The sequence below is a fragment of the Caloenas nicobarica genome, chromosome 14 (assembly GCF_036013445.1).
Source record: "Caloenas nicobarica isolate bCalNic1 chromosome 14, bCalNic1.hap1, whole genome shotgun sequence".
Classification (NCBI taxonomy): Eukaryota; Metazoa; Chordata; class Aves; order Columbiformes; family Columbidae; genus Caloenas; species Caloenas nicobarica.
Genome location: NC_088258.1, coordinates 8,834,855 through 8,854,394, shown reverse-complemented (window position 1 = coordinate 8,854,394; position 19,540 = coordinate 8,834,855). Strand labels below are relative to the sequence as shown.

Genomic DNA, 19,540 nt, shown 5'->3' with positions numbered 1-19,540 from the left:
TTTCCCCAAACCCCACCTTGCTCTGCCTCCCCATAGGCTGACAGGCTACAGTGCAGCTGGAGAAGGCACAGATGGGAAGAAGGAAGTTTTTGGGGGTCCAGGCTGTGCTCCTCACCAGAAGGATGGGAGCCTGGCAGAACAGAGCAGCAGTGGGTGAAGAGAGCACCAGGGCTGAGCACAGAGCAGAGGTGGGAGGGCACAGGGAGCTGAGCGGGTCTGGGACCCACCACAGGGGTGACAGGGAGTCTCTCCAGTCCGATTGCACCATGCAGGTCCCAGCAAGGGATGAGTCAGGACCCGTTCGGGGTTAAGCGTGTTTCCTCTCCCCAACAGCTCTCCACCTCCCTTTGTCATCCCAAAGCCTTGTGACTGCATAAATACGTCTCCAAAATGTGATAGCTAAACTGAATAAACCATGTCAGGAGGAATATTGGGTTTACTGCCCCATCGCTGAGCAGCCATGCAGAGTGCTCAGACCCAGACATCTGCTCAGGGAGTTTGTTTTGTTCAAGTCCCAGGTGGGAACTGCCCCAGTGCTGTTCTGGGGATGCACATGCTGCTGGAGTCTGCAGGAAAGCCCATACTGCCAAGGTCCTCACTGCCTGGGGTGCAGATGCCCTTGCATGTGCAGCCTCTCGTCCAGGAGTAACTACAGGTCTTGTGAAGATGATGGGGCTGCGGGGACACAGTACTCCTGCCCAGCTGGCAAGACCTGGGGCAAGTGCAGCTCCTCTGGCAGAGCACCCCCACCTTGCACTGAAGCACTGGTTTCCAGTTACAAGAGAGAGGAAGACACCAGGCTGCTAAGTCATGAGCAGGAGCCCACATCTGGCCCAGCCACAGGAACAGCTGCTTCATCAAATGGGTGTTTGGCACTAAGTCCAGCCCAGAGCAGGATCTCTGGCACCTTCTCTCCCTGTGTCCAGTGGAGGGGGGGCAGTAAGTCCTGGGGGAGGGGGAGGAGGGAAAGGGGACTGGGTAGCCCCATGAGCAGGTCCAGAGGAGCAGGACTCAAGAGTTGCTAGGGAGCAAGTGGAAGGCCAGGCCTGCCTCCTCCCCGTCACCCAGGGAGTGCCGTCCCAGTGCAACCTGGGGGGTGCTTAAAGCTGCCCCCAGCCAGGCGTGCTGTGAGATGCACAGCGGTGCCTGCTCTTCGCTCTGCATCTGGAGAGGCAGGCGTTGGATCCTGCACAGCAGAAACACAGCACAGCAGCTCAGGAAGGGTGCAGGGACCAGTCCCGTGAGAAAGCCCTGCTGCTGCCACTGCAGCAGGCTGGGCATGGCCTCCACCCACCACCAGACAGCCCTCCAGCTCCTACTTCAACTGCTGAGGCTGGTGCGAGAAGAGGCACAATGTCCTCCAGCACAGCTGCACTGCTAGTCCTGGGTTGGCTAGATGGATGCACAATGGGTAAACATCCATCCATCCATCCATCCATCCATCCATCCATCCATCCCAGGCGAAGAGCTGGGAAGAGCCAGAGAAGGGTCTTCCGGGACACGAGGACGAGTGAACTGAATTTGCGGTTGGAGCTTTATGAATGGCTCCCCCAGCTCCTCCTCCTCGCCGTCCCGCCCCACCCTGCCCTCCCCGGTGCGGCCCCGGCCGTGGCGGCGCGTCCGTGGCAGCGAGCGGCGGTGAGTGCGCGGGGCGGCGGGGCCGAGCGAGCCGCCCGGAGCGGCCCCGCTCGGTGCGCTCCGCCCGGGGACCGCCCGGCCCGGCCTGGCCCGGGGCTGCGCTGCGGGCGGCGCCGGGCAGATCCTGCTCTCAGCGGCCCGGGCTGAGCCACGAAGCTCCGCTCCGGCCGCTCCACGGAGCCCCGCCGGGAGCCGGGCCGCCTCCCCGGGAGGGACGGAGGCTCGTCCCCGTCCCCATCCCTTCTCACCCCGCTCCGGCCGGGGCTCCCGCTGCCGTCCGCACCTCGCAGCGGGGCAGGGGTCTGCCGGGAATCCCGCCTCGCTCCTGCCCTGTTAAGTCTGTCCAGCTTGGGGCTGGGGGGGCGTATTTTTTTCCTGCTGTTTTCTGCGATTTCTGGTGGGTTTCCTTGTGTCCCACGCACGCCCCTGGACAGGAGCTCCCCAGGGTGTTCCTCCTCCTTTCTCCTGAAATGGGGAGAAACCGTGGAAATCGGGTACCTGTGGGGGTGGGTTTGGGGAGGAGAAGCTGGTACAGCTTCTTTTTCTTTGGAGGCTGGGCAGCAGCAAGAGTTTGCCAGAGAGGTGATGTTGATAGTGATTTTGGGGTTATCTGTACCTGAAAGGGAATGGAGACCTTTTTGAAAGTGACCATCTAACAGAAGAGAGAGCAGCACCAGGCTGGTCTATGTGGTGGAGGCGTGAGGCGTGTGTGTGCGTCTCCATCTCGTGTAGCCTGAGAGCAGGTGGGCTCGAGGGCTGTCAGGCACAGCGACAGGGGAAGGTGTTTTGGGGCAGTGTGGCTCAGGGTCAGCTCTCCACTGGGGTCTGTTCTTTTGTGGAATTGCTGTCAGCTTCATGCCCTGGAGTTAATGGAGTTTCCTCCTGTTTGTGAGGAGGCACCTGTGCACTGCAATTAGCTCAAGTGGCCTTGATAAATGGGGCCAGACAGACAGACCCACTCACAAGTCTGGGTGCTTATGTCCATAGCGAAGGTTGTGATATTACAGTCCCACTGTCACTTCACCTAGAACACGGCAGGTATCCACCACACAGCAGTCACCCCTTTGGGCTGCTGTCCTCATCAGCTGTGATTTTAAGCAGCTGGAGGGTTAGGTGTGTTCCTGATTGTCAGCCGGGTGTGGATGTGGCCGAACTCCAGCGTCAGTGCTGGTAAGCATTGCATGGGCTGGAAACCTCTGCATGTCTGATCTCAGCTGGCCAAAGACTGCAAGGACGTCAAGTAAACTGAGCAGGTGATGGTACAGCTGTTTGTGGAAACATCTCTGGAAATGGGAAAACAAATCTCACTTCTTTTTCAAACGTCGGTTCCACCCCACTGCTTGTTCTGCAGAACTTACTCTACATCTGCCGGAGCTGCGGCAGGGTCAGTTGGTGGTCAGTGGAGCTGCTCTGCAATGCGTGTGACAACAATCCAGCCAAACCCATCTATCCTCTCCTTCCCCACTCTCACCTTGATGGAAAAGATGGTTACTGTCATCTTTAGTGCCATTTTGTGTTAATTGCCCTAGAATAAATTGTACTCAGGGAAATAACTATTAATGCAGGCATTGTACAACTTTCAGTGTTCATACAGGTCTCAGGGTTTCAAACACTGAAAACTGCTGGCTTTGTCCCATGGCAGTCACTATTATCCATCTTGATAAACCTCTGAAGAAATACAGGAAGGAAAATTATGGGGTTTTTACAGGGAGGAAAATGACGGGGTTTTAAGGCTCTTAAATGTCACTGGTGTGTCTCTGTGTTTCCTAACAATCTTCTTTTCTCCCACTCCCCCTCCGCCCCAACTTTTAAAGGAGCTGAGCTGGGAAATCTCTTGTTCAAGTCACACCCTTTTCATTTTGATTTTTGTGGGATCGCTGCTTTGCTTTGCAAACCAGAACTCCCTGAAGAAGTGTGCCTGCCTCTGCCAGTGCCTCTGCCAGAGCACCCAGATCAGAGACCTTGCGTTTCTGTCCTGCAACTGCCAATTGCTGGCAGCTTCCTTCTGTGCTCTGTGCTGTGCAAAGGACAGCCCCTCTCTCGTGTAGATTTGAACTGAAACAACAATCCCAGCCCTCATCATGGGAGATGTCTGGCTGGTTGGATTGATGGTACTTGTATACGTCTGGTTTCCTGAGGCTGCTGCTCAGAATCTCATAAAAAGCCCCAGGGACCAGAAAACAGAACATACCCTCTTGATTAATGAAGTAAATGCTGACAGCCCGGGAGAGGACACTTCTGAGTTTGTGGAGCTCTATCACACCAGCGGTCAAACAGCCCGCTTGGATGGCTACTATCTGGTCTTCTACAATGGCAATGGAAACCAAGCCTACAAAGTTTTAAACCTCCAGGGCCAAGTTACTAACAGCCAAGGGTTCTTTCTTGTTGGCTCCTCTTCTGTGAGCCCTGCTATAGTTATCCCTAAGAACACTGTCCAGAACGGCCCTGACGCGATTGCTCTCTACTATGGAAAAGGGAACTACAGAGAGGGCATGAGTGTCACAAGTTATGGACTAGTAGATGCCTTGGTCCACAAGACTAAGAAGATGGACAGAGCAGATACGCTGGTCAGGGTACTGACCCCTGGCAGAGATGCTTTCCTGGAAGACTCCACCTTCAGGACCATGGATGAGTCAATAGAAAGGTGCCGTGGGGCAGATTCTCAGTGGATCTTCCAAGTGGCCGTGCCCACCCCAGGTACAGACAACCACTGCATCCTCACTTCTCAGCTGAATGCATCTGCCGTCCTGATCAGTGAGGTCTTTGCTGCCTCTTCTTCTGAAGAGTTTGAGTTCATAGAGCTTCAGGGTCCCCACTCCACCGTGCTGAGGGACATTGTTCTGGTGCTGATTGATGGTCGGACCAAAGACATTTATTTCACCATGGATGTTTACGGCAAAACCTCACTGGATGGGCTACTTCTGATTGGTCCAGCACAAAGCAAAACCCCAGGTAAGGACTGCGTTTTGATGACTACTTGGGGGATTTTGATGACTAGCTGGGGGAGAGATCAGCCAAGTTTGGGGCTGGAGGATCCTGTCGTTTTATGCCATGGTTTGCTTGTATATTTAGTTGTTGTGTGGTGCAATACCTTAATCTCCAAAAGGATATTTTAGAATTGGAGACATTCAGAGAAGGTCATCTAGGATGGATAGTGCTCTGGAAATGCTTCCACAGAAGAAATAACTAAGTATGCCTAGAAACAGGAAAGCTTAGGAGGGCCCTGACAGAGGTTTCAGAAATGTGAGTAGCCTGAAGAAAGTGGACAAGGATCAGTTGCTTACTCTTTCTCCTGGTACGAGAACTGAAGGGCATCAAAAGAAGGTAGAAGGAGATGGCTTCAGGACAAACAAATGGAGGCAGTATGTCTCGCAGGGCTGGTAGACTTGCAGAGCTCCAGGTGAGGGACCTCATGGAAGTCAGAAGCCCATGTTTACCTTTGCTGCTCAGGAGGACGTGGTTCTGCTCCCAGCCCTGTGGCCTGGCTGCCGGGGGACCCTGACAGCACCACATCTCCTTGACGTATCCTTCTCTATGCATAAACTGGTGGTCATTCCCAGCAGACAGAGACTCTCTTCTCGAAAAAACACAAGGGCTTTTCTTCTATTGCACCATCTGCAGATGTAGGTTGCATGCATCAGCTGTATGAAGCTGCAATCTAAACTTCCTCCCAACGTTCAAGATTTCTTCCAGGCCACCAGAGGAGGAAGAAATATCTTGTTATTTTGGACACCTCTAAAGAAGATTTTGGCAGCTGGAGACACTAGCTCTGCAGATGTCTTGTGTAATTCACTGACTCATGATTTCTGAGTCAGGGAGTATATTCATCCCTTCCAAAGCTAGTTCCCGTAAAAATTAAAAAACTTTTGCAACTAAAACTTTTTTTCTCTTTTTTTTTAAAGCAATTGAGCTCCTTTTTATGATTCAAACTGCTCCAAATTGCTCCAAATTCTTTCTCACCACAAGTAGAGGAGCTAATTGTCCACTTGAGCTCTGCATTTCTCACCAGGAAAGATACTCTGGATGAGCTGGGGCTGTTAGCAGTCAACAGCCAACAGGGTTCCAAAAAAGCAATATGAAAGCACAACCAGCTTGCAGACTAAGAAATTTCTAAGGATTATGCTTAAATGTTCCTCATGCTCACTCAAGACAAGAAGGTGATGGAGATATGCTTTGGTATTTTCTCCAATGGGGCTTTGTCAGGATGTCTCAAGCATACTGCATACACATCTTTGTGGAAAGTTTTCCCCGAAAAACACCCAATGACACTGTGTAATTACATTTTAATTGCCTTAAAAGGATACTTTCATAGTGACTCCATGCTGAGCACTCTGTGAGAAGATGACCTCTTGATTTAACCTAACCACTTCAGACGTGGGACAGGAGCTCTTAAAATGGTCCTGGCTGTTAGTCCTGTTTTTGTAAGGCTTGTCTGCCTATCGCTGCAGAGAACTTCAAGCCGTGAGAGCACTGGAGCAAAAGTCCTCCCTTGATAAATGCCAGTGTGAAAACTTTCAAATTAATCATAGGATGGTTTGGGTTGGAAGGAACCTTTAAAGATCATCTAGTTGCACCCCATCTGCTGTGAGCAGGGACGTCTTTCACTAGATCAGGTTGCTCGAAGGCCCATCCAACCCAAGTTTGAGCTCTTTCAGGGACAGATCATCCACAACTGCTATGGGCAACCTGTTCCAGCATCTCATCACCCTCATCATAAAAATGTCTTCCTTATTCTTCTAATCTAGATCTGCCCTCTGTCAGTTTAAAAACATTACCCTTGTCGTATCAGTACAGGCTCTAGTAAGAAGTCTCTCATCTTATAAGCACTATTTAAGTATTGAAAGTCCACAATAAGGTCTTCTGGAGTCTTCTCTCATCCAGGCTGAACAACCCCAACACTGTCAAGCATTTCTTCACGGGAGAGGTCCTGTCACTTAGCATGCAGGTGTGCTGGTGGCACATCTCAAGGTGTAACCACTTCTTGCCCTTCTGCCTCTCATGGGATTCCTCCTTTAGTGTTTGTTCCCTAGAGCCATTTATGCAGGCAGAAGACGTGTCAGCAGTCTGCTGCTTTTTAATAGCCTCAGCAGTTCCTACAGGGTGCTGGGAAAAAACCTTGTGAAGGGAACAGTAAATATGAGGAAGGAAATTGGGAAGCTCATGAAATTAGAAAGCTCCACCAAACCTCAACCTTAATTCTGTGTGCTGCTATCTTGGGCCTTTTCTGAATATGTGTATATGTGTAGAGTAAAAAAACATGGACTGTTAAATGCTAGAATAAAATGTAAATTCTTCAATATTTTTGTGTACTATTAAAGCAACTGCTACAGGAAAGGTTAGTGGATTTTGCAGATCTCTTTTAGAATTAAAAATGGATTTTACTGTAGTCAAAGTCACATCAGCAATTGCTTTCCAGTTCCCCTGCTTACACATAACTCAGCTTGTCTGTTCACAGAACCAGAACAGGAGTATGAACTCTGCTCCCATTTCCTCCTCCAGCCTCCTTCACGCTGTGGATCTGGCCACGAATGGGGAAATTCAGGCTGAGCGAGTGTGAGAAATGTTAATGAGCAGAAAGACGGGGCAGCAGATGCCAAATTTGTAATAGTCAGACAACCCCAGCCACTTTCTGAGTTCCTGTGTCCTGCTGTCTAGAACCAAAGAGATGCTGGTTTCCTACATAGGGGATATCACTCATGTGTTGCTTACATGCCATCGTTGTTCCTTTCCTTGCTGGTGTGCAGTGGATCTGTCATTCCCGGAGAACACCACCCGTCCTGTCCTCAGAGGTGGCCCCAATGCCATTGCCCTCTACAGAGGCAACAGCAGCAGCTTGGTCCTGGGGAAGGTGCTGCCGGTAACTGGCCTGTTGGATGCTTTCGTGTACACGAGCGATGAGGAACCCAACCTTGAGCTGCTGGAGACCCTGACCCCGGGCAGACCTGCGTACAAGGAACAGCGGTGAGAGGCTGGGCAGCGCTGGGAGGAGGTTTGGTATCCGAGTCACCCTTGCCTGCTGTTCCAAACCCAAGTAAGGAAGATGAGTGCCATCTCCAGACCAGGGTCTCCTCATCGTGGTATTGAGTCCTGGACTTCTTCTACCATCTGGTCTGAGTTCATAGGTGTCCCCTTCTCCACAGCAGTTCTGGTGCAGCTGTACAGTTGCAGAATAAAGTAGCTGAGGAGGAACTTTCTAGCCAAATGATTGCTGCTTGCTACTTTATAATTTTAATTATGTTTTATTTATAAAAATGTAATGGTCCATGTCATGAATTTTCCAGTATCACTTTAAACAAGAACAAGTTTTTCTTAGGTTGAGGATGGAATTTTAGGTCAAAATGAGGGCAAGGGAGTGACTTCAGTATTGCATGCCTGATCCAGGAGGAAATCCCTGCTCTGCTTCATCCAAACCAGGGAGTGGAAGCTGAGTTACTCTTCATTCTGGGTTGAGCCACTTCATTTTGGGTTTGGGTTTCTTTTTGTCCTTGTGGGTTAAGAGAAATGTTACTAACCTCAGACTTCTGTGAGACACGAGAACTGTTTCCTTCACATTTTAGCACACTCTGCTAATGGGAGAAAGAGGACATCAGGGTGGGTAAAGGACAGTGGAGCAGGTGGAGGGGCAGAGGCAGCGATGATGGTGTGTAGAACCAGGCAATAAGCAAAAAAAATCTGGGCAAGCTCTTTTCTATTGTTTTTGATGGCAAAGCACCAGACTTGACCTCTATGTGTAACTGTCAGCTAAATACCAATGTCCTGGCTCTGTAGCTGGAAGAGATTCACCTTTTCTGGGTGGGCCTGTGCAAAGACCGTTTGGACTACAGTAGAGTCAGTGAGGTTGGGAAAGGGTGTAGTTTACTCTCGTGACAGGGTCACCACTTATTCACAGCATATTCCTATTCCTTCCTTTGCTCGTCTTCCTCCCACTTATGAAACAAAACCTGCACTTGTCCCACAATGAGGTTATCTCCTTCTCTGAGGAGGTCTGAGCAGTTCTGCTCCATGCAGCTCCTCAGAGTGGGGCTTTATAGAATCATAGAACAGTTTGGGTTGGAAAGAACCTTTAGAGTTCATCTAGTCCAATGCCCAGTTATGCTCCTCACCTTTGAGTTGAGGGCTCTTGCTCAAGCATTTAATCTTCAGGTGCTGCCTTTCCAGTTTCTCTAGCTGCATCCCACCGTTCTTCCCAGTGGTCCCAGGCTGAGCATGAGTTTGCCTGTACTATCTGCCTGACTTCAGATCAGTCAAAAAAGCAGCCAGTGCTAGAAGAAAAAGAGTTGGATGAAGCCTGTGCTCTTCTCTCTCAAGATTTAGCGAGCTCTTGGGCTTTTTTTTTTTCTTTTCTGAGACAAGGAGGTACTGATGAGGATGGAATATCTCTCCAAACCTCGTGAAGGGAGAAGACTATACGCGCTTTGTTTCACTCTCTGGTGCAGGCAGGTGTGACTGGTGGGTGAAGAGGACTCAGGTCTTTGTCTGACAGGTCATGTTTTCTTTCATTTGCATGTCTTTCTCTTGCAGGCACCAGCTGGGAAATATGTCCATGAGCCAGTGCAACTGCTGCTCTGTGACCCGGGACTCCTTGTCCTATGTCCTCAGCAGGCCCACCCCTGGCGAGTTCAATGATTGCCCCAGCAAACGCTTCAGCCAGACTGTCTCCTTCTGCCTTCATGTAGCAGGTGGGTGTTAGTTATTTCTGCTTCTGCAGGCAGGACCTCCGAAGGACGAGAACAGGTGCACAAAGCCAGAGCTGTCCAGGGAGAGCACCCAGAGTCATGCTGGGTTGTGTAAACATGACACCAAAGTAAACGCAACTAGGACATCTGATAATTTTCTGCAATATTATTCTTCATGGCAACCCATGCCAAGCTGAGCTTCTCCAGTTTTCATTCTCACACTCATCTGTTCTGGGGAAAGTGAAGACCTTAGGCCCTCTGAATGATATGCAGGAGCTGAGCTGCATCCATCCCAGAATGAGCTGGATCCCGTGACCGAGGTTGACTGCCTGGGCAACAGCTGGCTTTTTGTTTCCTAGATTGCCAGGACTGGCTCCTGAAGTCTGAAGAGATCTTGATGACTCTGGTCCAGGCCCTCGATGAATCATGCAGCTGTGGGGTCTCTGCTGCCTACTTCAGAGGTGAGCTGGGCAGGAGCAGGGCAGTCCAGGGACCTCCGGTGGTTAATGCCCGTTCACTTCTGATTTTCAGCCCTGTGTTCCCTGTTGCATTGAGTCCTGGCTTGGATCCCAGCTAATTTGAACTTAGTGCTGATGACAGAAACGTTGAGTGTCAAGCAGAGCGTGGTGCTGTTCTTCCATGTTCCGCAGAGTGCTCCCATCTGCAGCTCCACCAACACACATCAGTGCTCCTCTGCAGACCACCAGCTATTTTGACCTTGAGCATTTGCAGTCAGACAGATGTGGCAACAGGGTTGACATCCCAACTAGGAAGATTGTTGCCTGCTTGGCATTATGATCCATATGAACTAAGCCAAGTTTCAGCAGAAATGCAAGTGGCCTTTCTGGTCTGTGTTGCTTTTCTGATGTCCCTGCTAGGTTAGTGAGTGTGATGAGCAGATGCAGACTCCTGAAGAGAAGAGCCATGATGTTGCAGCCTGCATTGTCTGCAGTGTTATGTTCAGCTTATGTTTAGACATCCCCCAAAGAGACCATTCTGTTCACTGTTGGGACTACAAGGCTTTAAAAGAATGAGGACAGTATCGGGGTGTGCTGTGTGACTTGGTCCCAGGATGTCCCTTGGCCCAGGCAGAGCTCACAGCATTGTGCAGATGGCGTGAGCTGCCCCGAGTCAGTCTGATCAGGAGGGCAGCGGTGGTGGAGATGCGCTGGTAAGCTCTGTGTCTCTTCCAGGAGAAAGTGGGTCTTTGGCAGCATGGGGAAACTGAGGCAGTTCTCTGCTTGCCTCTGCAGAGCCAAAGGCAGCCTGCCAGGACCTGGGGCTTGTGTTCACCACTCTGCTGACTGCTAAGTCAGAGGACCAGCTGAGCAGCCTGCTGCTAGCCTTCAAGACCTTCCTAGAGACACCCAGAGTTGTGAGTTTCGACAGGAGAAACATCACAGCAGAAAGCTCCTGCTTCAAGGATATTAACGTGCCAGACTTGCCTCCAGGTACCAGTCATAATTCTTGCAAGTTGGGGGATATGATGTGTTTGATGGTGGACATGTAGGTTTAGCTCTCCTAGAGGAGGGAGGTATTCCTTGCTCTATTTCCCCAGCTCTGGCAAAGATCTCTTCCAATTCCATCACATCCAGTTCCTAAGGCCCATATTGCTCATTGTCTTTAATAACAGCAAGCTCTGCTGTTACAGGTGGTATTAGCCAGAGTATTGCCCAGGCTTTTCTAAGGAGAGCACACAGATGATAAAAATCCGAGCCAGCATCCTCAGTCCTCTGCTGAATTTGGTCTCACTCCAGCAAAATAGTGTGCAATGTGTAGTTTCCCTGGGGCTCTGTGCTTAGGCCTGTATTTGTGACATTTTTGCTTTCCAAGGTGTCCCATCAGAGATACCTAAAGAGACTCAAGAACCTTCTGTGCAAGTGGCCAAGCTACTCATCAACGAGGTGAACCCAGACAACCCAGGGGGAAGAGAGGATACGGAGTACATTGAACTCTACTACACTGGACAGACACGGTTTGACCTCCAGGGATACTGGTTGGTTCTCTACAATGGTAAAAATAGCCGGGCCTACCGAGTGTTGGACCTGTCAGGACACCACACAGATGAGCTGGGTTACTTCTTGGTGGGGAGCAGCGCTGTGAGCCCAGCACCCATGATCAGGCTGCCCCCAAACACCATCCAGAACGGGGCGGACGCTGTGGCTCTCTACTACAGCAACACCACCCGCTACGTGGTGAACATGGCTGTGACCGCTGAGGGGCTGGTGGATGCTGTGGTATACACGTCTCGAAGGCCGGAGAAGGCAGAGCAGCTGGTGAAAGTGCTGGTACCAGGGCAGAGCATCCTGTACGAAAACGATTCTCACAGCACTGAGGATGAGTCTCTGAGCCGCTGCCACAGCCTGAGTGCGAAACTCCAGAGCAGTTTCCAGGTGGGTTGATGGCAGATGTCCTTTCTCCATCCATAGTCACTGGAAGGGCAGACGTCCTTTCTCCATCCACAGACACTGGAAGGGCAGAGGTCATGTTTCAGTATGCTCTTTATTTGGGAGAGTGGGGTGTTCTAGTAAGCCACATTACCTCCCGCCATTTGCTGATGCTCTCACTAGTCCTCACTCCTCTGCCCCCTTCACCTGCCTGTTGTTGGCCAGGTAACAGCTCCTTGCCTCGTGCAGCATGGCTCTGAACCAGGACATCCCTGAAGACAGCTCACGTGCCACCAACCCCGAAACCAGTCTGCTTTTGGGCAGAATCTTGGACTCTCAAGTTACCCCAGGCCTCTTCACCCCCACTTCTTTGGTGCCACCTTCAAGATGTGTGGTACAGCATGTCACGTCCCTCAAACCCAGCTTCCTGCAGGGCCTATGTGTGAAGGACGTGCCTTGACCACTGGTGTGACTGATTTGTGATAATTCATCTGAACTGTTCCTTTTTATGTCTAGTTTCAGACAGTTCTGAAGGAACATGACAGAGTACGCATGCTTGTCCTTCACAAAGCTGGGGAAGGGAGGGCTTTCCTGCTCCACTGCTGATGCCTGCTGGGATCGGGCCAGTGCAGAGGTGTGCTCTGGTCCAAAACTGGGGCAATAAAGCTGCTCTAGAAGCAGGAGAGGTCTGCTGGCAGGAGGGACGTGTGTTTGCAGTGGGAGAGGACCACGAGGAAAGAATATAATGGACTGGAGACACAAGTGTAGAAGTGCTCCTGACAGTAGGGAAAGATAATTGTTCCAAGTCCCGAGGGTGGGAGCGAAGGCAGTGATGGGGATGTGTGGCGATGGGACCCCACAGTCAGGACAACCCTTGAACAGATGGTGGGAGTGAGGAGCAGCTGGTGTGAGTCAGAACCACGTCTTCTTCAGGCCTCCCCAGGGACCTGTGGGAGGCACGAACAAGAGGTTAACGCTGTGAGCAGCCGTCACTCCACCTGAAGAAATGGTAGCAGCAGTGGTGGCAGCAGCTTTTGTGTCTCCCTGCAGGTGGCCACGGTGACACCGTTGGGTGAGAACTTCTGCAGCAGCTCCTCAGCACCAGTCCCTCCTGCCATCCTCATCAGTGAGCTGTGTCTGGCTGGCGGCACTAACCCTGACCGCTTCGTTGAGCTGGAGGGGAAGCCTGGCACCAGCCTGGGAGGGCTCAGCCTAGTCTTCTTCTCAGGGAAGGAGGGCAGGGCACATGCCAGTGTCCCACTGAGGGGCACCATCGGAGCCACGGGGCTGTTCGTGTTTGCGCTGGATGGAGGGCACGGTGAGGCAGATGGCATGGACCTGGTGTGTGGTCTGTCTTCAAACAAATGGGCAGGTTGAGCAGCTTTGAGGAAAGGGATGGAGGAGGGTGCATGGCATGGGGAAGAACTCTTCTTTGCCTTTCCTGTCCGTTATTCCTGTTTTTTCTCTCTTTGTTCTGCCTGAGCTGTTCCATCACACTCCAGCCAAGAAGGTGCTTCATCCCACTCCGTGCCTCTGCTGAGCTCCCTGTGCAGAGCAGGGGGCAGGGAGGACTGCAAGCTCCTCCTGCCAGTACCAAGACAAAGGGGCTTTCAGGAGAAGCAAGGTGTACCAGGACAGTGGGGCCGTTCACTGATGCCATGCTCACCGATGCTGACTGAGCCCTGCAGTGCTGCTGCCTCCTCCTGGTCCTGAGGTGGCGTTTCCTTGGCACATTCGTTTATCTAGATTTATTTTTTGTTCATCTTAAATTCTGGCTGGTCTGTATGAAGAGGACTCTGCATCACAGAGAAACCTTGACCTTTTGGAAACCTGTGTTCACAGCAAGCAGTTGCTACTTTACAGCTTTACCTGGCCTCGGTTACCACCATTATTTTGTCTTCCATTTCTGTTCTTGGAGTTCTCCATGTTAACAGGTTGTCCTGTCAGGCTCAAGGCTTAGCCTAACACTATCTCGATGTTCACCCCACTTATTCCCCTGGCATTTCCAGATGGCACAGACCTGACTTTCAAGGACATCTCTGCTGCTAGTGAAGGCTCCAGTGCTATTGCTGTGTACAGCACCAGCTTGATTCCTGGAGACACAAGGGCAACATCAGAGAACTTGGTGGATGCCTTGGTTTACACATGTGAGCCCAGCACAGCTGGAGGACACTTGGACTTCCTTGGACCATCTTATGCTGTGCCCTGCAAGGATGACAGGTGAGGTCACTTCTCTGGGAAAATGTCTTTGGGGTCTCTGCACCCAGAGCCTCCACTTGGCATGTCGCTGAACTTGCTGCCTTGCCCTGCGTCCTGCACGGCTGAATGCATTCACCAGCACTGTCATGAAAAACAGAGAGGTGGGTAGCACATTGCAATGGAAAACATTTCCCCACCCTTGACGTAGGGAATTGAACTTTGTTCCTCCAGTGCTCACTTAACTTGCTTCCCCCAAGGGATATGTATGGCTTCACGTGAAGGAATGCAGCCTTTACAGATAGCAGCTGCATATGCTTCTTTGCCAAACTTTTTCTTAAAAAAAAACCAAACAACAATAACAACAACAAAAATCCCTGTGAGCAGCAGAGCAAAATAAAACCCAACATCCCTTTCACTCCTAGGTAGACACAAAAACAAATAGGCCTGGGCCTTTCTCTTGGTGGGGACACTAGCAGAGTTCCTCCTATCCACATGATCACCTCTTTTAATTCAGTCTGTGCTCAAGTCCTCTGCTCCGCTGTCCCACCTGGTGTGTGGCAGGAGGTTCAGTGTTCATAGCCTCCCCTACAAGCACACGTGCACAGCGTGCAGCCCCACATGTGCGGTTTTCCTGCGAAACTGAGGTCTCTGGCTTCTGGCTGGCTGAAACATTGCGCTGAAACCTCACCGGGGTGGTTGTTCACAAGGCCAGAGCAGTGGTTTGTTGGGAAAGCTCATGTGGGCTGACTCCAGGCAGCCTCTGTCAGTCCAGCCCTGAACAACCACATCCAGAAAAGCTGGTTCCTGGCACCGTGACCAAGTTTCTAAGCCCTGGTGTGGGAAGGGAAGCAATAGGTTAGTGAAATACAGGGACAGATATTGTGTAGCTTGGAAAACTCCTTATCCTGGAGGACAAACTCTTAATTTGGGGAGGCCGGCTGTAGTGAGGCAGCAATCTTACTCCTACAGAAGCCAGTCAGACCAAATAGGTTTGCTCTGGCCAAGCCCAGGTCCTCTCCAACTGGAGGGGTTGGCTGAATGCATCTCAGTTCCAGCTCCAGCAAACTCTCCATCATCCCCAGCAGCATCAGGAACCGGGGCCTGGGCGGGATTTGTGGTTGGAGGAGGGAGGAAAGGTGTGTAACATGTTGGTGAGCTCTGACTCCTCTTCTGGGAACAGGCCCGTGTCCCTGAGCCGTTGCGCCAGCGGCAATGCCAGCGCAGAGCTGCAGTTTGCCATCTCGGACCCTACCCCCGGTCTGCAGAACAGCTGTCCCCAGGACACCTTCGCGGTGGATCTCCACCTCTGCCTCCTGACACCCAGTGAGTGGATCTGGGTATCCCCACTGGGGTGGAGTGGGAGGGCTGGGCTGGGGGGGACGGGGGCTGACCCCAACTTCCCATAGGATGGGAGGGGGATGCTGGCGGGGACCCTGCTGCCTCCCAGTTGTGAAAGGGGATGTGCTGGGGGAGAACTGGTACAGACACCCGTGCGTTGATGGGATGGTGGACACACCGCCAACCCAGGGGCAGCCTCACTCACAGCTCCAGCGTGTGCTTGTATGAAGGTGGCCACGTACTTCATTTGAGATGTCTCTGCTCAGGCAGGGCCCAGCCCTGCTCGTAGGATTTCTTTCTGCAGCATTAATTTGCAGCAATGGCAGGAAGGCCCCTCAAGGTCTCTTGTGATGGTGGGGGCATGGCCAGGGAAGCTGCCAGCAAACCCTCCCGTCGGAGCCCATCCGCAGGATGAAGCTGTGTGGCTCAGTCCCGACACCAGAACCAGCAAGCAGTATGGTGGGGTCTCCAGCCTCTGCAAAGGCCATGCTTGGATCAGCTTGGGGCAATCAAGACCTCAGTAAAATGAAATGGAGGTTCCTCCTCCAGCGTCTTGAGAGGGGCAGGCAGTGGACCCTTCCCTCCTCTCCCAGCATGGGAGACCACTCTGTACTGGCTCGTGTGGCAGGACGTATTGGGGCATGCCTCTTCCTCACTCCCCTGGCAGGCTCATGAAGGAGTGAAGCTGGTGTATGTGGTCATAGAAGGCCAGAAGTGAAGACTGACCCTGCAGGAGCGGGGCAGGGGAGAGCGGGATGCAGAGCAGGGTGGGCTGCAGGCTCTGGAGGAGCTTTGCTCCTGAGCTCAGGTGTGAAGCCATGTGTTTTGAAAGGGGCACACAGCTGGGAGCTTAGTAACAGCCCCAAGATGCACCCAGAAAACCATGTCTCCTTTTATCCTAGACTGTTCCACGTGGACCCAGCACCACAGGAGGATGCTGGAAAGCTTGGGAAGGGTCTTGGTGAGCTCCCTAGAGGAGAAGTGCTCCTGCGGTGTCTCTGAGCTCTACCTGCAAGGTTGGTGCCCTGCTCTGCTCTCCTGGTTTGCAATGCTCTCCTCCCTCACCTGTCCACAGCTGCTCGTCACCAGGATGGTCCCTTCTCAAGCCAAGCTTGCAGACTTAAACTTGAATGAGGGGAACTGGAGGAGCGGTGATGGGTACCTGGGATTTCAGCGAGGAGAGCAGGAGAGAGCCTGACACAAGCTGCTTACTAGAGGAAGGGCAAGCTGGAGGGACCTTGAGGAATGAGAGTCTCTGATGCTGTGAGATGTCTGCCAGACAAACTGAATATCCTAAACTCACAAGGCAAAAAACCATTTGCACTCTAGAGGACTCTGGTTCTCAACTCGATCAGACTCCTTCAGTGTCCTATATTTATTCAAAGTACCAAAGTGTCACTTCTGGAAGTCTTAGGGACCTACAGCTTTTGAGGGATGGGAAGAAATGTTTCCTATTTTTTGGCTAGTTTTGTAAGGAGATGAAAGCTTCACAGCCATCCTTTGTCTCCCTCACCTAAACACCTTTTTAGCCCTTTGAAGGATTTCAGACAACTCTCACCAACAGGTAGAGATCATGAAGTTACAAAGTGTAGTACAAAGTATTCTGCTGGGTTGGGAGGACAACTCCAAGTCCTTTTTGTCACCGAAAGAAAGGTTGAGCACATGCTAACCTGCAATGCAGCACAATAGTGTGATTTCAGAGAGAAGAGGAGAAGATGGTGAAGATTATGGGAGCAGGAGGCTGTTACTGGAGCAGGGCATGAAGTCATGGGAGCAAAGTGCTCCTGAATAGCCAGAGGGTTTCCAACCACTCAAGACTGTCTCTTGTTTCTCTGCAGAGCTAAACCTGACATGCGTTGGCTCCCTGGTGAAGGTCTGGGGCCAGGTGTGGGCTCGGCAGCCGGAGCAGCAGCGGTCCATTGAGACCTGGCTCCAGGGCTTCCTGGCCAGCCCCCACCCTTTCTCCGTGGATGGGAGAGTGCTGAAAAACAGTCCCGAGTGCGTCACCCCAAAAAATGCACCGTCCGTGTTGCACAGCGGTGGTGAGTAGGGGTGAAGCTAAGCGCAGTGATCTGCTTCCAGCACAGCGAGTGGGGCTGGGGCTGGGGCCAGGGTCAGGCCACGTCTCCTCGTGAGAGGGACAATGCAAGGCAAGCTACCAGGGATCTCTGGTGATGCTTCCCAAACACAGTTGCCTTCTAGAAACTGGTGGGTCAAGTATGAGAGAGGTAATGACAGTCATTTCTTCCAGTGTGATGGGGTAGTCAGCCCTATCGCACCAATACCACTGGAAGTCTGGGTGTCTACATCTTCTCCTGAGACTGAGCGTCACCGGGGAGCCCCTTGCTTTTGGAGCTGTTGGGCACACAGCCCAGAAGCCCAGTTGCTCGGAGCAGCAGCTGGCGCCCAGGTGGGAGCCGGCCAGAGCTGGGATGGCGTGGGGGGTGCAGCTGGGGGGTGGAAGTGTGGCTCTCCAGATCAGGAGGCTGGGACAGCCCAATCTGTTGGTTCTCAGAGAAGCTGTTGGTGCCCCGTTGCCGGGAGTGTTCAAGGTCAGGTTGGGGTGGGCTTTGAGCAACCTGATCTAGTGAAATACGTCCCTGCCCATGGCAGGGGGTTGGACTAGATGATCTTTAAAGGTTACTTCCAACCCATTCTGTGACTCTCGTTCTGTGGCCTTCTGGTGGCACCCTGCGCTGGGGAAGGTCACGGCTACAATGTTCTGTTTTTACCCTTGCACCCTCAGCTTCCTTCCAGGGCTGGGAAATAGCCCTGTTTGTGGTGGGATCTCTCCTGCTCATCTCCCTGTTGGTCAGCCTGGCATTTTACTTCACCAAAAGGTGAGAAACCACCTTCCCATCTGCCTTGCATCTCTCACCCTCTCCTTCCCCATTGCTTCCTCTCTAATCGCTGCACAGGGACGCCCTGTCCTTCACTTGGGTGAACATTCAGATGCTGCATCCGAATGCTCCAATATGTTGCTTCTAATTTTTGCAGCAAAGCCCCTTTGCTTTTGATGGGGCAGACTGCAGGTTCCACAGGAGGTTAAGAGAACAACCAATAAAACCACAGATAATGCCAGGCATGTCAGTGGGCACAGTGTACAGGCCATCAGTCTTTCAATGTGCTGTGGTGAGAGCGCAGAAAGCTGAAGGCTAATGGCACACAAAGGGCACTGAGAGACGATGCTTTGGCCACAGGGAAGAGCTCTTTCTTAGAGCAGGGTGGAAGCAACAGACAGTTTAGGATTAATTTGATACAGCTTCCATGCTGTAACATGACATGACTTTAGATAATTACTTGACATTCCCCAACTTTACCACCAGGCAAACAGCAGCTTAACAGTCAGGCTGTATGTTTGTCTGAAATAAATACTACTGTGGATGGGTTATCTAACTAGCCCAGGGGATTTATTTCCATGAATTTTTGCTGATCTTCTTTCATTATTGCATAGGAGGCTGGTGTGCAAGTGTTAGAAATGAGGAAAGTTCTTAAAATACATTTGGGGAGCAGAAAACTCAATATGCCTTTTTTTTTTTCTTTAAGGAGTTTAAAAAAAAACGAAGTCAGGTTTAGGGAATCTCTTTCAGAAACCAGCATGGTTTTAAGTTGGTGTACATGTGCTAGGTGATGGCAGGTGTTCTGCTCTTATTTTTCCCAAAAATGTTAACAGGGACCTTAGTAAACTCTGTGCCTGCTGAAGGCTGGTCATCCAGCCTCTTCATTTTAAGTGCAAAGATAAGGTGCAGATTAGCTGCCTTGTGCAAAAGAGCAAGGAGACTGATCTTGCGTTTTTCTTTGTCTGTTGCTTTTCAGACATCCCCGAAATTACACCAACATCGAAATGACTGACCGCGGCGAGATGGCAGCAGACTTCTAGTGCTCCCGGGCACGGCTGCAGCGACAGGGTCTAACAGCACTGGGGCCAGGCACGTGTCTCTGGGGTTGGGGCAGACTGGTTGTCCAGCTCCCCCATCTACTGGGGTTGCTGCAAGGACCTGCAAAATCCCCATGTGTATATGTACATATACATGTGTGTGTGTGTGTGTGTACAGCTCTGTGTGTATACAAATACCTGAATTATTTTTACACTTCTGAATCTTGACCTCAGACTAAAGGAGTTTAAAGAAACAGGCTGGGGACTTCTTGTAGGCAAAGTCTGTGCTAAGTGTGGTGACCAGAAAGAAGGAAGCCTGCGTGGCTGATGCAGAGGAATGACATACCCTGTATCCCCTTGACATTCACTGCTGGGTGATGAACTGAGGCCGATGCCAGGCCTCCGGTAGCATCCTCATGTGTAGA

The 19,540-nt window shown here is 51.6% G+C and overlaps 1 protein-coding gene across 2 annotated transcripts; it reads left to right on the top strand.

Annotated features, from left to right (window-relative positions):
* The first annotated feature begins 3,467 nt into the window (after window positions 1-3,467).
* On the top strand, window positions 3,468-19,353 carry LOC135994349 (uncharacterized). Of its 2 annotated transcripts, XM_065644855.1 has the most exons (13): window positions 3,468-4,590; window positions 7,383-7,599; window positions 9,160-9,317; window positions 9,674-9,775; window positions 10,568-10,765; window positions 11,148-11,707; window positions 12,752-13,019; window positions 13,711-13,921; window positions 15,081-15,223; window positions 16,141-16,254; window positions 17,077-17,280; window positions 17,985-18,078; window positions 19,055-19,353. In XM_065644855.1, exons 1-13 carry the CDS (start codon window positions 3,720-3,722, stop codon window positions 19,116-19,118), a joined length of 3,204 nt encoding a protein of 1,067 aa, XP_065500927.1. In that variant the 5' UTR covers window positions 3,468-3,719; the 3' UTR covers window positions 19,119-19,353. The 2 variants fall into 2 exon arrangements, with proteins under 2 accessions (XP_065500927.1, XP_065500928.1); XM_065644856.1 differs by lacking the exons at window positions 17,985-18,078; window positions 19,055-19,353 and adding an exon at window positions 17,490-17,569.
* Window positions 19,354-19,540: the final 187 nt, after the last annotated feature.